At 44.7% G+C, this 17,832-nt stretch overlaps 1 protein-coding gene across 3 annotated transcripts in view; it reads left to right on the plus strand.

Moving 5' to 3' along the window:
• Positions 1–16,850, plus strand: part of LOC309970670 (zinc finger protein 84-like) — a 34,117-nt gene extending 17,267 nt beyond the window's left edge. The window contains exons 4-6 of one of the 3 annotated variants that reach the window (XR_014326697.1): positions 1,569–1,695; positions 2,512–2,607; positions 4,417–10,208. Coding sequence is in view for 2 of the 3 variants with exons in the window: in XM_082853141.1 (XP_082709267.1) it covers positions 1,569–1,695; positions 2,512–2,607; positions 7,445–7,479 (258 nt within the window). In the remaining variant the exon portion in view is untranslated. Of the gene's footprint in view, positions 1–1,568; positions 1,696–2,511; positions 2,608–4,416; positions 10,209–15,714 lie in introns of those variants that run through there. The other 2 variants (XM_082853142.1, XM_082853141.1) reach the window with 2 other exon arrangements.
• Positions 16,851–17,832: the final 982 nt, after the last annotated feature.

Below are 17,832 nucleotides of genomic sequence, written 5' to 3' on the forward strand. Positions count from 1 at the left end.
GAGCACGGGCTCTAGGTGCTCAGGCTTCAGTAGTTGAGGCACACGGGCTCAGTATTTGTGGCACATGGGCTCAGTAGTTGTGGCTTGCAGGCTCTAGAGCTCAGGCTCAGTAGTTGTGGCGCATGGGCTTAGTTGCTACACGGCATGTGGGATCTTCCTAGACCAGGGATTGAACCCACATCCCTTGCATTGGCTGGTGGATTCTTAACCCCTGCACCACCAGGGAAGTCCCTGTCATACTATTCCTGATGAATATTTAAGCTGGCTACAGAATAGTGGCTTAGCAGGTCTTTCCTTTCAGCACTTCCTTCTGGCCTCTTTGCTATTTAATAAGACATTTGCAGTCATTTGAATCACTGTTCCCTATAAGTGATGTGATTTTGTCTTCATCTTGTAGCAGTTTGGTTGTGATGTGATTGGTCATGGATTTCTTTGTTTATCCAGTTGGGGAGTTCACTGAGCTTGTTGGATTTGCAGGCTTATATCTTTTGCCAAATTTGGGGGAGGATTTAGCCTCGTTTAGCCCATTTCTTGAAACTTTTTTTTTCACCATGCTCTTTCTTTTCTCTTTCTGGGACTCCCATGACGTGCATTTGCTTTGTCTTGCAGTGACCTGAGCTCTGTCCATTCTCAAGTTTTTCTCTCTTGGTTGCTCAAAATGGATACTTTCTATGGACTGTCTTTCAGATTCCCTTGCTACTCTCAAAGTCTGTGGTGTGCTGTTTCTTATTTTCTGATAGTATTCTGGATTTTTTAAAAGAGTGTTTGTGCTTTCTTGTCGTCTTAGGAGACTTTGGGACAGAACTCCATCTTGATCTAAAATCCAGATACCTTTCTAAAAGTTAAATTTGGTTGTATCACTTCCATCCTGTAAAAGCTCTAGTGGCTAACTGTCGGCAGCAAGAAGGTGGTGTGGTCACCATGTCTGCCCTGCCTCCACTGTGGCCTGCAGTCCAGTCACTACCCCACACCCTGTGACCTTGCCTGACTGAACTGTTTGTATCACCTCAGCCCCAGCAGTGCGGGGCCCCATATTGGAGTTGCTGTCTCTCAGAATGCTTTTGCATCCCCTCTTCTGCAGAAAGCACTACTAATTTCCTAAAACTCGTTTCAAGCTTCACCTCTTCAATAGAGGCTGATGTGACCACAGGTGGAGTGCCATGCTCCCTGCTCCTGACCCATGTCATGCCCTCCCTTTCTGTCTCAGCTCTTAAAGCAGTTTCTTTTATTTATGTTTGCAGCTGTCTACAAACTGAGCAGTTTCTTAGGATACTATTTTATTATCTGTCTTTCACTGCCATCTCTTCTGGTGCCAGATTTGAGGTTCAGTAAATATTTTGTTGGTGGTTTGGAAGATTTAAAGTCGTGTATTTCAGTTCTCATGTAAGTGGAAGGATGAAAGAATGCATAATGGCATTTTATCTCACAAAATAAGAGTGCAAAAGTAAGGACCCAGTAGACATTCTGTAACTTGCCTTGGTGAGAATGATGTGCTCAAGCTCTGGTACTTCTTTCCCACATCACCTAGTGATACCTGCTTCTGATTCACTGGGATTGTGCTCTTACAGGGGTCGTTCTCATTTGAAGATTTATCTGTGGACTTCACCCAGAAGGAATGGCAACTACTGGCCCCCTGTCAGAAGGACTTATACAAGGATGTCATGTTGGAGAACTATAGCAGCCTCGTGTCACTAGGTAAGAGAAGCTGCCTAGGAATTCCCTGGCAGTCCAGCAGTTAGGACTCTGTGCTTTGACTGCAGGGTGCAAAAGTTTGATCCCTGTTTGAGGAACTAAGATCCTGCAAGCCGTGAGTGTGGCCAAAAAATGGAAAAAAAAAGGAAACTTGCCCAGAGGACTTCATATTGTGTCTAGTACCTGCTTGTTCTTTTTTAGTTGCTGAGAGCTCTGGGACCTCCAAATTTTTTAATGATTTTGGACCTAAATTTAGGAGATCAAAATTCTTGTACTGTGACTCCAGGGAAAGTATTTGGATCTCACCTTCCAATAAAGAAGTCTTAATTTCATTGTGCAGCCTCTGAAGCTAATAGTAACAGTGGTAGTGGTAGCTCCTGAAGCATGTAATTAACTGTATTTCACATATCGTGCATATATTGGCTCACTTAATCATAAGAGCAATCCTATGTGGCAGGTGTGTTACTTTCCTTGTTTTCTTTCTTTTATTCTAATGAGGAAATTGAGGCAAAGGAGGTTAAGTAACTTTTGCAAGGACTGACAGCTAGTAAATGAAAGAGCCCGGATTTGAACCCAGGCAGACCGGCTACAGAGTCTCTGAACGGTGTATGGTTTTGGACTTGAATGATAGAAGTCAAAGATTCTTAGACCTTATTAGCCACTGGGAAGACCATTACCTTTCCTCTGAGAATTACTTACTCTGTTGGTATTCAGATGGGTGGCTTCACTGGGTCAACTAATGCTAAACCTTGCTCATTCTTCAGAGGCCCCAGAGGTCAAGCAGTGGGGGCCAAGGACTTTGTGATTTCCCCTGAACAGGGTATGAAGTTATAAAACCTGGTGTCATCCTCAAGTTAGAGCACGGAGAAGAGCCGTGGACAGGAGATGGAGAAATTCCAGGTTCAGACTCTTCAGGTGAGTGTTTGAGGACCAGACCGAGGGGAGAAGGTGGAAGTTCAGTCTCAGCTGGGTACAGGTCGGTATCTTTGAAATGTGCCTTAGAGAGCTCGTCTCAAAATCTCCAACCTTTGATGGTGATTCAGAACAGTTGATGTGAGCTACTCAGGTAAAGCACATTTACATGTGGCTTCTTTGCTCATAGCTTGAAGTGAAATATTTCCAGCTGGTCTGGGCCATGATGTTACTCCCTGTCTGTCATATCTGGGACTTTGACTTCTCGTTAGGTGTTCTGTCCCCTGATGTGGTTAAGCTTCTTCTGTCCTCCCTCCTTCTGTGATCAGAGACACCTGTGCTTGTCCATCAGGGCTTTATTTTCCCTCACTTTGGGCATCTCTGGCATGAAGCGCTCTCTGTTCAGTCTCATTATGTCAGAAAATGGATTTTCGTTCCTCCCAAACCATTGGTCCATTTCTTCCCCCCCTTTTTTTTTAAAGTAATGTAGCACAATCATTTTTTTTATTTTTAAAAATTTTTTAACAACTTTATTTATTTGTTTATTTTTGGCTGCGTTGGGTCTTCATTGCTGCACGTGGGCTTTCTCTAGTTGTGGAGAGCGAGGGCTTCTCTTTGTTGCAGTGCGCAGGCTTCTCATTGTGGTGGCTTCTCTTGTTACGGAGCACGGGCTCTAGGTGCGCAGGCTTCAGTAGTTGTGACATGTGGGCTCAGTAGTTGTGGCTCGAAGGCTCAGGAGTTGTGGCACACAGACTTAGTTGCTTAGTTGATCCCATGGCATGTGGGATCTTCCCAGACCAGGGCTCAAACCCGTGTCCCGTGCACTGGCAGGCAGATTCTTAACCACTGTGCCACCAGGGAAGTCCCATCTTCCCTTTTTAAATTAGGTTCCAGTGTGCTTTTTCTGTGGCTTAGACACCATGGAGTACCTGGAATTATCTCTTCCTAACATGTTTTCTTATTATTTAAGTTTTTTGCCCTTTGGAAAATATCTTTTTAAAGACTTCTCTATTCCCACTTAAAACTGGGCCTAATCTTGAACTTCCCAAATTGCTAGATAGATCCAGGTTCTCATCTCCTTTTGCAAGTTGTCTTATGTGGCACCACCAAGCATCCAGCAGTGCTCTGAACAGCTGTACCTCCCTCCTCTTTCCCTGCTGTGATATTGACTTACTTCAAGGTCCCTCAAAAACAGACCCTGAGATACTTATCTGAGTGCAAGAACTTAGTGGGGCTGTGACCCCACAGTGTTAGTGGGAGAAGGGGAAGTGTGATGGGGCGGGGGAGGAATGCACAAAGGGTGTGCTGCTGGGAACCCTCTGAGGGACCAGGAAGCTGGTATCACTGTAACCCTCCTGTCTCTCAGTGACTGAGCACTGCTGCAGGGAACATTAGGGCTCCAGAGTGTTTAGCATGCCTGCACACGGCCCAGACGTGCACTTGCAGCCCACAGAAGGTCTTGGTGGAGAGATGTGGGCACCTGGGGCGGGCCCCACAGTCAGCCCGAGCTGCAGTGTCCTCTGAGTGTAGCTGAGGGAGTAGGTGAGGCTGAGGACCCACGGAGTGAGCCCATGTGGCCTGTTCATCTGTTTCCTCCTTCCCCCAAAGTTGGTGGTTGACTCCATTCAATCTACTGTCTGCTTTCTGTTCTTGTTTACAGCATTTAAATTTTTTTCAGTACCTAGAGGATAGACATTGTATTCAGACTGGGAAACTAAGCTTTAAAAGGCATTCATTCCCTCAGATAGCATTTCTAGGTTTTATTCAGTAAGCACAACTATAGAAGGGTTCACAGGGTTTTTTTTTTCCTAGAACAAGTCTTGCAAGTAAATGGTCACATCACTTGGCACAAGGATAACCAAGAGAAGCTTAAAAATATGAAACAAGATCAAGAATGTGATGCACTTGGAAAAAATTGCAATCTGAGCATGAACTTTGTTCCTTTAAGGAAATCAAACAGTGAAGGTGATATAGGTGGATTAATTTTAAAACATCATATAGATTTACTTATTCCAAAAGCAGATTATGGAAAAACAGAACCAGCTGACTTAAATGTATTTGATAAATTGTTTCTCCATACCAAGACTGAGGAAACTGATACTTGGTTAAAATACTATGAATGTGATAAGTATGATAAAGCTAGCTGTAAGAAGTCACAGATTATCATATATCACAGAACCCACTTAGGGGAGAAGCTCTATGAATGCAGTGAATGTAGGAAACGCTTCAGTAAGAAATCAAGTCTCATTAAACATCAGAGCAGACACATAAGAGAAATAGCCTATGGCTGTGGTAAATGTGGCAGAACCTTTCCCCAGAAGTCACAGTTCATTACACATCACAGAACGCACACAGGAGAGAAACCTTACAGTTGCAGCCAGTGTGGGAAAGCCTTCTCCCAGAAGTCACAGCTGACATCCCATCAGAGGACACATACAGGAGAGAAACCGTATGAATGTGGTGAGTGTGGGAAAGCCTTCTCCCGGAAGTCACACCTCATATCACACTGGAGGACACACACAGGAGAGAAGCCCTATGGATGCACTGAATGTGGGAGAGCCTTTAGTGAAAAGTCAAATCTCATCAATCATCAGAGGACTCACACAGGAGAGAAACCTTTTGAATGCAGAGAATGTGGGAAAGCCTTCAGCAGGAAATCACAGCTCGTCACACATCACAGGACCCACACAGGAACAAAACCCTATGGATGTAGCAATTGTAGAAAAGCCTTCTTTGAGAAATCAGAGCTCATTAGACATCAGACAATTCATACTGGAGAGAAACCCTATGAATGCAGTGAGTGTCAGAAAGCCTTCAGAGAGAGGTCCAGTCTCATTAACCATCAGAGAACACATACAGGAGAGAAGCCTCATGGGTGTGTCCAGTGTGGGAAAGCCTTCTCCCAGAAGTCACACCTCTTATCACATCAGATGACACACACCGGAGAGAAACCCTTTGTATGCACTAAATGTGGGAAGGCCTTCAGTAGGAAATCCCAGCTTGTCAGACATCAGAGAACTCACACAGGTGAAAAACCCTATGAATGCAGTGAATGTGGGAAGGCTTTCAGTGAAAAATTAAGCCTCACTAATCATCAGAGAATTCATACAGGAGAGAAACCCTATGTGTGCAGTGAGTGTGGGAAAGCCTTTTGTCAGAAGTCACATCTCATTTCACATCAGAGGACTCACACAGGAGAGAAACCCTATGAATGCAGTGAGTGTGGGAGAGCCTTTGGCGAGAAGTCAAGTCTGGCAACTCATCAGAGAACACACACAGGAGAAAAACCTTATGAATGCAGGGATTGTGAAAAAGCCTTCTCCCAGAAGTCACAGCTCAACACTCACCAGAGAATTCACACGGGAGAGAAGCCTTATGGATGCAGTCTTTGTCAGAAAGCTTTCTTTGAGAAATCAGAACTAATTAGACATCAGAGAACTCATACAGGAGAAAAACCTTATGAGTGCAGTGAATGTAGGAAAGCCTTCAGGGAGAAGTCAAGTCTCATCAATCATCAGAGGACACATACAGGAGAGAAGCCCTTTGAATGCAGCGACTGTGGCAAAGCCTTCTCTCGGAAGTCGCACCTCATACCACATCAGAGAACCCACACAGGAGAGAAACCCTATGGTTGCAGTGAATGTAGGAAGGCCTTCTCTCAGAAGTCACAGCTTGTTAATCATCAGAGAATTCATACCGGAGAGAAACCTTATCAATGTAGTGAATGTGGGAAAGCCTTCTCCCAAAAGTCACAGCTCATTAATCATCGGAGAACTCATACAGTAAAGAAGTCCTAGGAATGGCATTGACACTAGTTTTTGACAGAGATCTTAACTGCATTGTACTTCAGAGGATGCAGTTATGGTAAATCTTCCAGGTAATAGTCGCATCATGTTACATGTCTGAGTCCCTGTTTAGGGAAAGGACTCTAAGTGAGGTTCAGCAGATTAACGTGTTTATTATTACATGTTAAAATGCATAGAGGAGAATGACCCTATGAAATGCAGTGGATTTTAAAAACCTTTCAAACCATACTCAAACCTTACACAGCAGAGAACTAACAGCAAAGAATGCTGTGAATATCAGGAAGGCTTCCAGAGATCAGATCTCATTAGCTGTCAGAAACATCCCCACTGGGAATGAATCCTAGTCCAGTGAGTTAAGGAAAACTTCATGAACACAGCAAGTGAGGTAATATTTTCATCAAGAAATGAAGCTCATTGTACACAAAAAGATGCCCTCAGGAATGAAAATTGATGAAAATACTAAATATGGGACAATCTTCAGCAAGTAACCCCACCATATTGTATTCTGTGGGTAAACCTAACAATTTAAAAACATTAGGAATATGTGCCCCTAGAAATAATGCTATAATGGGAAGCCATGCATTCTTTATAGACATGTGTACCAAAAACACCCAATTCTAAATGATATTTAGGCAGAAGTATGTTTTTAAAAATATGTGACTAAATTGAGTCACTGGAATATCTAAATGAGAAATTTCTCAGTGGTATGTAATTGTGGCTTATTTTCCTGTGTCACATAATGTGTTTTGTATTTAGGAATTGTGTATGGTAATGTAATTGGGAACATGAGATGTACATGCCTTGTAGTGCCTCTGATGTCTTTTAAGACACACCACATACCACTGGTTTTTCTATTTTAATGTTACTATAAAAATAGTAACTCATACATGTCTTGTTTTTCAGTAAGTAGCATGGGTAGTATCACCACATTTCCTTTTCCTTATGATTTGTTGGTTTATAAAAGGGTCTATTGTTACTGACCTTTCTCTTTAGTAACAAAAGCCAACATTATATAAAGTCTTTTGCATCCCCAGAGTCTGAGAAGCAGTTTATACAAAAACCTGGTTAACAAGTATTCAAGGGCAGAACCGCAGAACAGCACAAGTGACTTGTGAGCAGAGGAGAGGAGGTGTGTGGACTCTGCGCTCACCCTAAACGGTGGGACCCTCTCCTCACAGAGTGCGGTGCCCCCTGGTATCGTAAGTGCCATGTCACCCAAGTACAACTTGTATTTTAACTTACTGTGATGAAATAGCATGGATACTGTGTACTGCTATTATGTTTTTTGTGTTCTGTAAAATATCTTGTAAAAAAATTAGATGCAGAAACCAGTTATTTGAGAATTTTGTGGTGAGAAGTATATTTTTGACGTATTCAAGGAAGCCTATTTTGCCTTCCTGCAGATTTCTGTGATTAGTGGACAAGTATTCGGAAACAGGTTTTTTATTATTTCATCATTTGAAATATTTGTGTTTCACCGGCCTTTCACCTGTTACATCATGTACACGGGAAAGCTACCATTGCTATAAGTGTGGTTCCTTTTGAAAATGCATGAACTATTCCTGAGCTTATTTAGAATTTTGTAGTAATCTCTCTATAATGTTGCTTGACAAAGTCAACTGTATTTTTTGTGTGATGGTGAAATTCAGAAAAGTCCAGGATTGGCCTTGTTTCCAAACTTGTAAAAATCAGGCCTTCTCTCATGCATAAGTTGTTTTATCAGTGTGGTGTATGGTACCTTTGATTCTAGCAGTATTTTTCCCTCTAATTACCAATTTTACATCATGGTTGGAAAATTGGGACTTTTAATAAATGATAATAATTTTGTGACCCATTGTTCCAGAATTTCAACAGCCAGATTATCCTTTTTTTCCACATCATAATTTTTAAAAGTCCCGTTTCCCAAATTTTTATTCATACTCAAATTTATGGACTTCCTACTTTTCTCCCTAATACCTGAAGGTCATTTTACCAGGTGGGGGAACAAGTAGTTACACTGTGGTGTCTTACTTTGTGTTTTTTTTCCATTTTTTCCTTTCCATCTATCCTGGGTCTCTTTCCTCAGCCTAGAGGTTGATTTGTTAGGTCTTGGATTGAGCTCAGGAGTCTGTTGTCTAAAAACTTTCTAATTTTGCTCACTCCTATTCTAGATTATTCTGTTAACTACTAAGTACTTAAGCTTAGAACTTCCTTTACGAGTTGATGGAACTTCAGCACTAACCTCTTGATTGAATCCCAAGAGCAAATGTGTTTTCTAAGGGTCTGTTGTTAGTCATCAGGAGGGCTGATGTTGGCAGCAGAGGTTTTGTTTATCAAAGTACCTGAGGTGGAGACCCAGGTGTGTTGTGTAGAATTCACTGGGAGCTCTCTCTTCTGAAGGGTCACAAGAGGGCTCTGATTCTGAAATTGGAGATTCTTAGTGTCGTGTTTTAAAATTACCTTGGTAAACCACAAAAAAATGTGTCTCCACATTTCCTGTCATTGAGTCCTACCACAAACTCCACATCAAGAGGAAAGCCACTTTTAAAGTTAGACTGGATTTACTTGTAGTTTCATGAAGCACAATAAATTACAGTGAGATTGAATACATGAGGGGGAGCATCTCCTTTCCTTTCCTCTTTCACCACCCAGTTCCCTCCACTGGCCTGGGGACGATCCTGCAGAGCACAATTTCTGTTGTATCCCTTTTACTAAGTAGTGGATCTTCTGGAGGTCCCGTCTGTGAATTTTGAGACCTGTCTCAGGACTGCCTTGTGTTCAGCCTTTCTTTGTGGGCTTTGATATCTTCTGACAGTTATCTGTATGGGTCCATGTGTTCCTGATATTTTGGTTTCAAGAACAGCACTTGTAGAGCCCCGAAATAAAATGAACCTAAAGAATACCAGATTTATCTACCAATACCTGTATTACATAGCAGAATATACATTCATAGACATTTGGATTCTACACTTGAGACCTCAGTCATTTGGTCATTTATTCCAGCAATATGTGCCCAGGATGTCAATTTCAATGAGTTTATTAGTCTACAAACATGGTACCAACAAGTTTTCAGATGTTGAGCACCTAGTCCTGGCCTACATGCTGATAAACTAACTCAACCATGACCCTTGCAGCTGTATGCATATTTTTTGCCCCTTTACTTTCATTCTTTTTTAGTCCATTTTTCACACTTATACATAGTAGTTATTTTAAGATGCAATTCTGATTATATACTCCTGTGCTGAAGTGTCGTGTGGCTAATTGTGGACTGAAGGTGTAATATCCTGTGGTACATGAGGACTTTTACCCATCATTTCTGAATACTTTATCTTTCCTCTTACACAGTAGTTTTTTGGCTTTCTTGAACTACTCGCAGTTCCTTGAGATTTCTACAATCTCATCGTATGCTTTTTGCAAATCTACTGCCAGTGAAATGCCCTTGTTACTTGTTAATGCCTATTCAGCATATGTGAACCTGTACATGTATTTGTCACTGGTGATATTATCATTGCATGTTTTATCTTTTCCATTAGAAAGCTTCTGGAAAGCTGGGGCTATCTTGTTTGTCTGTATAATTTTAGCAACTGAAGCTTTAGTACATAAATGTGGGTGGTGTCAGTGGCTGTGTTTTCTACCACATGGGGAAGTGTAGTCTGCAATGAGAGAGAAGAGTGAAGCCACCATGGAAGCAAAGTCATGAGCACCCTGGCTGCGCCCCAGGATCTGGTTCTTGTCTTGATGTCCGGGTTCATCTCTGCCCTTTTTCCTGCCTTGGTTGTTGGATTGTCCTGTGAGATATCCCAAACATCCTTCTAATAAATCCCCATGTTTGCTTCAGCTGGTTCAAGTTGTGTTTGTTACAACCCAACTAACAGCGAGGTCAGGCCGTGTTGTAAGTTGGGGCTTCTGGAAGCAGATACTGAGATGAAGTTTGGGGTGCAAGATGTTTATTGAGGATCAACATGAAGTGATGGGAGAATAAAAAGGAAAGGATTGGTCAGAGGAAGAAGTGACACTGCACTGCAGGTTGTGGAGACCTTGGCCAGGCCAGCGGGGGTGCTGAAGCAAGCATCACTTGTAAGAGCATCTCACATTTGGCCAGGATGCTCAGGCCCTTACAGCCCTGAGTGGTCAGTCAGCAGAGACAGGCTGCCCTGGGAAGGGAGTGACCTCAGATGAAGCCGCTCTTTTCCCCCTGAGGCCAACTCTGGACGCACTGGCGAGGGAGGAGGCGTCCCTGCCGCTGAGCAGAAGGTCGTTCCCTGAAGAGGGACCTGGGTGGTGCATCTCCATGACTGCACAGAGCATCCCTTCCCAGTGCTGGGCGTGTCTAAAGAGAGACGAACAAAAGGGAGATCAGGACAAACTACAGCTCTCCTGTTGCAGTTGTTTCCTCTCATCTGTTACCCATTCCAGATTCTCACACAGCTACAACCCATGCTGGCATCAGCATGAGCCAGGTCCTCGAGAATCTGAGGGGCATCTGAGACCTGGTCACCGTGCCCTTCTCATATCCCAGCTGCTGAGTTTCTCCAGGTACCGTCACAAGTGGGCAAGGAAGCCCCAAGAAGCCCCTCGGTGGGTCACCTGAGTCCACTCAGACTCCTCTTGGCCCAGCTGTAGCAGCAGCCTGTTCTCCCCATGGTGTGTCAGACACCCCTGCAGAGACCACGGCTTCGCTCACCTGATGGTCCCTGGGTACAGGCACACAGTTCCCAGGTCGGTCATGGGCTTCTTATAATTAAGTGGAAGATGCTCTGTCCCTGTGAAAAGTGTGTCCCTTTTGGGGTTCAAGACCTCTAACTCTGCAGAGCCCGGAGTGGACGGTACTGGAAGCACAAAGGCCCCTGGAGGGTCGTTGGTAGCAGTGGTAGGTGAGGCCTACCCTCACTTCAGCACCCAGACCCATGGGTTCTTCTACTTTGAGGACACAGCACCGTATAAAGGGCTTTTGTCCAGTTCATAGGCTGCACTTTGAATGGTGGCACCCTGTCCTGACAGAATATTGCTTCTGAGCTGGGGCTCAGCTGTGCTTTCACTAGGCTGTTCCAAAGCTCTCTTGCACAAGCAGCTACAGGTGCACCCAGTGGGTCCTTTTGTGCTGGGCATAGTCTTTCACACCCTTTGGCTGCAAAGTGGGTCCTCTGGTCTGATGCAGCGTATGTGGGATCCCATACTGGCTGATCAGACATTTCATAAGCCTCTGGATAGTGGTGCTGGCTGAGGCCCTGTGGGCAGGAAAGAAACCACATACCTGGAATATGTGTCTCTCCTATGAGAAACACACCAGCCTTTTGAGGGTCAACATAGTCAAGTGCCAGTTGGTCTCCCCAAGGAATGGTGCTGTACTGGGGCTCAGTCTTGGTCTCTTATTTTAGACACTCTGTAGTGGCCAAATCAGCCATGGTGAGAGAGGCTCTGTGCTGTTGGACAGGGTGGACATTCTTGGCAATTAGAGTAACCCTTGCATTGGATCCCTGGACTTTGGTTAAGGGCCACCATGGTGGGGAAGGCCAGATGGATGGCTCTGAAACTTACTCCCCAGATAAGATAGTAAATAAAAACAATACTGGGACTTCCCTGGTGGTGCAGTGGTTAAGAATCCTCCTGCAGACGCAGGGGATATGGGTTTGAGCCCTGGTCCAGGAAGATCCCACATGCCGTATAGCAACTAAGCCCGTGCTCCACAACTACTGAGCCTGCGCTGTAAAGCCCGCGAGCCACAACTACTGAGCCTGTGCTCTAGAGTCCGCAAGCCACAAGTACTGAGCACGCGTGCCACAACTACTGAAGCCCACGTGCCTAGAGCCCGTGCTCCACAACAAGAAAAGCCACCACAATGAGAAGCCCGTGTACCGCAACAAAGAGTAGCCCCCACTCACAGCAACTAGAGAAAGCCCACGTGCAGCAACGAAGACCTAACTCAGCCAAAATAAATAAATTTATTATTTTTTTTAAAAAAAACACTACTGCCTTCCAGGTAGGGGCTGAGAGAGAGGGTGGCAGAGATTAGTGCTGTTCTTAAAGACCTGAAGGGTGCCTGGGGGGGGGGGGTGTCCCTATCATGTCCCTGTTTGGTTCGGTAGCATAGCCCGGGTAGAAGCCCGATGTATCCTAGAGAATGGCTATAGGCTAAACACTAAGCTAGACCATAGCCAAGTCGTGGTCCAACTTGCACACATGGCCTTGTTTCTATAGCAGATTTACGTGCCCTTGGGTACATGGCATGCAGCCTTTGATTTGACAAGAGCACTCTTTTTATCCTGCTCAGGAAAAAGGATCAGAAAATGTTTGCATTACCATGGAGCAGACAGCATTACACATTCACAGTTTTATCCCAGGGCTGTCATAGTATAGTCTGAAGAGATCCAGACTATCTGGACGTGCATAGAACATCAGCGTGCTCCACTGAGGCAGTGAAATCACTCCAGTCAAGCAGGATGCACATGAGGTGGCCAGCAGCCTGGGGACCTGATGCACTACACGCATCCCAGAGGTTGGGCGACACCCTGTGAACGGTTAGCAACTTACCACAAAGGTAGCATAGGACTCACTTTGCTACACACTACTTTATAGATTATTCAGGAAGTTTGGGGAGGCTGGTTTTCTAGTCATTTACACATTTATTGACATCAAGTTATAGGTATTTTCTTACTAATTTTGGAATCTTTGTATCTAGTTATGTTGATTTTTCTTTTTGAAAAATTCCTCTTTTTTTTTTTTTTTGGCTGCGTTGGGTCTTTGTTGCTGCACACAGACCTTCTCTAGCTGTGGTGAGCAGGGGCTACTGTTCATTGCAGTGCGTGACGTTCTCACTGTGGTGGCTTCTTTTGTTGCGGAGCACGGGCTCTAGGCGTGTGGGCTTCAGTAGTTGCGGCACGCGGGCTCAGTAGTTGTGGCTCATGGGCTCTAGAGCACAGGCTCAGTAGTTGTGGCGCACGGGCTTAGTTGCTCTGCGGCATGTGGAATCTTCCTGGACCAGAGATTGAACCTGTGTCCCCTACACTGGCAGGCGGATTCTCAACCACTGCGCCACCAGGGAAGTCCTGAATTTTTCATTAATAATATTTGTGAATTCCCTTTTATTCTTGTTCCATCTTGGCAGAAGTTTATTTATTAGCTTTTACAATGAACAAGATTTTGATGTCGTTGATCTGTCAGTACCTTTGTTTCTGTTCAGTTAATTAGCTGAAAGCTGGACATGGTAGAGGCCAATCCTAAGGCAGCAGAAATTCCTTGCATAAGTATTTAAAGAAATATGATTGTTGATCTAGATTTATCACGAGTAATTCACTCACCAATTCCTCCAATTTTGACCCCCAAGAGGGACCAGAAGACACTTCTTTTACCCGGACACTGAGACACTACAGGGAGATGGGAGTCCCAGCATCCTGTAACAATGTGCTTGTTTTCCAAGCCGCCCCCATACCAGCCCTAACCACGCATCTGCTTGCTTTAACGTTATGCCAGGTCTAGAATTTTTGATAAATTGAATCTTATAAAAGAAAATGTGCTTATCGGCTAAGGGTGAAGAGGGAAGATGCTCCCGCTGAAGTGAGACCCCTGCTATCAGAGGGGAGTGTAGGGTTCTGCGAGGGACCAGTCCTGGTAGCAGAATTTAGTTTTGAGAAGCCAGGTGGGCATGGTTACTGTGTCACCAAACATAAGTCAATGTACCCGACAGCACAGTGAGGCCAAACAATAACAAAACGTCAGAATTTGGAGCAGAGGAAGGTTTATTGCAGGGCCAAGCAAGGCGACGGGTGGCTCATGCCTTAAAAACCCTGAACTCCTGGAAAGCTCTCCCCAAAGCCCTTTTACAGGAAAGGTGAGGGAGGGGCCTGGGTAGCTGTTGCAGACTTCTTGGTGTCAGATCCTTTGTTCTTGAGGTCAGGTCACCGTCAGGTCATGATGTTCCTGTAAACTTCTAACAAAACAGAAGCTAGCTAGTCTCTGTTCTGTTTCTAAGCCTCCTGGCGGCTTTTAACCCTTAACAAATCCCATGAGCAAAGCAACATCATTACCCCTCGTTTACTTGTTCAAAGTCCCAAGGCTTGACTTTCGCCCCCAAGGCCCAGGTCGTGCCTGTGAGCAAAGGGTCCCTGCACGGGCTGGTCACCCTGCCCTGGCGTGCTCGTCCAGCACCCGGTCTGGGTCCTCCCGCCGGTACCCAGGCCCGGCTGAAGAGGCAGATCTCAGCTGGTGGTGCCCTCAGGGCCAGGTCCCCAGACCCTGCCCAGCCATCATCACCGAGGGAGCCAGGCTCCCAGGACCCAGCTGGCCCTCAGCTCACCCACCAGCCCCAAGGCTGGAGGACCCGGAGAGCCCTGGGGAGAAGGCTGCGATCTACCTCTCACCGCACTCTCTGACCCATGACCCCTGCGCGTCTGACTGTTGGCCCAGTGGGACCTCGAGCCGCCAGGCTGACGGTCCCGAGCTAAGGGTCTCTCCGTTACGGTCATTCGCTAATGGCTGCTCCCCCGCCCCGCCCCTCTTATAACTGCAGTGGGTTCAGGCCATGATGGTAGTCAGAATTGCTGGACCTATAGAGACCTTTGGAAGTGGTTAACTGATCATGGGATCTTAAGGTCCAAAATAAAGGGACAGCTTATGAAGGTCTTATCTTTGTAATAAAAAGTATAGAAGCTGGATATCCTTGAGGATAGACCCTGTCATTGGGTCACAAGTACATACTGTAAAACTTAGGAACCGTCCACAGGCCATTTTACTGACTGTTTCTGTGTAAGCAGATAAATGTTAATACTGGTGGACTTACCCGTGATCACCATCCCATTATTACACTATCTTTGCTTAAAATGGGTCGTTGCATCTGCACAAGATGAGTCACCCTGTCCCGTTTTCTTTCTCTGCCTCTTCTCGGCATCAGTGTGAAACACAAAACCCCACATGCTTGATGTCCACGAGCAAAGTGCCAAGCTCAACCACATGGCCTTTCCCTCATATTTCCTTGTTCCTGCTGTCCCAGTTTTGTTCCTGTCGGCATTCTAACAACCAGCCGAGTCAGTTACTTCTACCAAGCAACTGGTCCATATCCACATTCCCAGCCACCCCTCCTCCTCCATGAAGCACGGTTCCAAGAGTCCTGCTCACAGCTTTGACCACTGGGAAGTTTTCCCTTAAAACTGTCCTTTAGTGTCTTCACAGAATGGGGGCTGCACATCAGTGGTCCCTTCAGATGGTGCTGATGCATCTGTGAGCCAGGCCTGAGTTGTCTCCTCCTCGGCCAGTGGCCATAGGGAGCCCCCCACGAGGGACACAGGGGTCTGGACTCCCCATTTAAACCTTTTACTTTTGGACTTTCCAGGGCCCGGTCCCAAATAAATCATTTCCACAATACGATGAATTGCAGCAGCAGTCCACGAACCCGATAATCCACCTGAGGATGGCCGTCACTGGTCAATGACTGCACAGCAGTGAGGCTTGGTCTCATTAGAGCATGCCAGCGTGGCATGCCGGAATCTGTTTCTCCAATGCAGAGTCGTTCTCTGCCACAGAAGTCATGGCCTTGCTACTGAATCCGAGGGCTGTGTAGCTCTATTGGAGACTGAAGAAGACTCCTCACAGCATCCCATCTGCCTCGGGTCCTAACACAGCAAGAGCTGCGGCATCATGTGGCTTCATCTGGAGGATGAGGCCCTGGGCCTTGCTGCCGAGCTCTTGCTCTGGTCTCCGCTCAAAACTGGAAGCATTCCAAGATACCCACAAATTATTCACATAGAATTTCCAAGCGTGTCCCCAACTGCCTTCCACATTCAAAGTGTTGTACATCTTTGTGGTGTGGGGTGTGAGTTTTAGTACCTCATCCCTTACTTTACTTTAGAGGGCTGTCCCAGCATTGCTGGTTCACTAAACTTCTAAAAACGTCACTGATTTCAGGCTCCTAAGTCTTTGGGGGGTTTACCTCCCACCTTTTGGGGCATGTGTGCATTATCAGGGCATCTTGGGTACTTGCTACCTCTTATAAAACACGATAGATCTGTCCTCCACAGGGCCCAGGCTCTGATCAATTGCTGCTTTCTACGGGGTTAGACCTGCTATTTTAAAGATTGTCCCTTTAACAAATTTTAGTGTATCCATCTTCATTCTTTCTTCAGAACCACATTTTTAAAATAAATTTTATTGATAAAGTGTACCTATTTTAATGTAGAGTTCAAGTTCCATGCTTTTTTGTTCTTTTTTGGCTGCACCATGCGGCATGCAGGATCTTAGTTCCCCGACCAGGGATCAAACCCGGGCCCCTTGCAGTGGGAGTGCAGAGTTCTAACCACTTGACCGCCAGGGAAGTCCCAAGTTCCATGCATTTTGATAAATATCTGTGCCTGTATAACCACCACTCCCACCAAGATGTAGAACATTTCCATCACTCAAAACGTTCCCTTATGCCTCTTCCCAGTCAGATCTCACTCCCACCGCTGACCCCAACCATTGATCTCTCATCCAACGCTGTAGATTACTTCTGTCTTTTCTAGAATTTCATATGAATGGAACTATACAATAAGTAAGCCTTTGTGTCATCCTGATGTTTTTGAAATTTGTGCATGGTGCTGTGTGTATTAGTAGTCTGTTTTTTAATTGCTGAGTAGTCCACTGTATGGTTATGCCAGTTTGTCCATCCATTCACCTATTGATGGACATTTGGATTGTCTCATGTTTTTAGAAGAAACAATTAAGCTGAGAATGGCCAGACATAAAAGACTCCAGTACAAAGTGTTGGCAATGATGTGAGGAACCAGAACGCTCATACATCACTGGTGGGAATGTAAAACAATGTACAACCACTATGGAAAAGAGTTGGGCAGTTTCTTAAAAAGTTTAATGTGTACTGACCACAGGATTCAGCAGTATATGCCCAAGGAAAATGAAAACATGCGTCCATAAAAACGTGTACACCGTGCTCATAAGGTTTGGTTTGTCTCTTGCTTCTGATCCCTGCTGCTGAAACTATGGCCATAGAACAGGAAAAAGTTAGTCAATAAAAGGAGAAACCTGAGGGGGATATATTTATATTCTTATTCTTAAAAAATATGTTCAAAAGTTAGCTTCATGTGACAGAGTCTGGGAGCCCGTTTGAACAGAAGACTTCTGGTTTGTCCCTATGTGATCTCTGGGCCACTGAAGAAATTTGATTTAAAAATTAAGAGCAGGATGTTTTATTCAATACATGTTTTGGGGACCTACAACCAAACATTTTGGACAAAACAATAACACAGCATCCCTACATCACACTAAAAAATAGAAATTCCAAAAGGGATAATTTTATAATTGCAATATAAGAAACAATAAAGGCATCATATACAATTATATGAATACTTTTAATATCATGGATGAAAAAGATTCTTCAAATATATATTGAGATCAACTATAAAGCATAGATTTCACCTCATAAATTTAATGTTATAGATTATAAAATTGTCTTGTTACT

The sequence above is a fragment of the Leucopleurus acutus genome (assembly GCF_964270905.1).
Source record: "Leucopleurus acutus genome assembly, chromosome: 13".
NCBI lineage: Eukaryota > Metazoa > Chordata > Mammalia > Artiodactyla > Delphinidae > Leucopleurus > Leucopleurus acutus.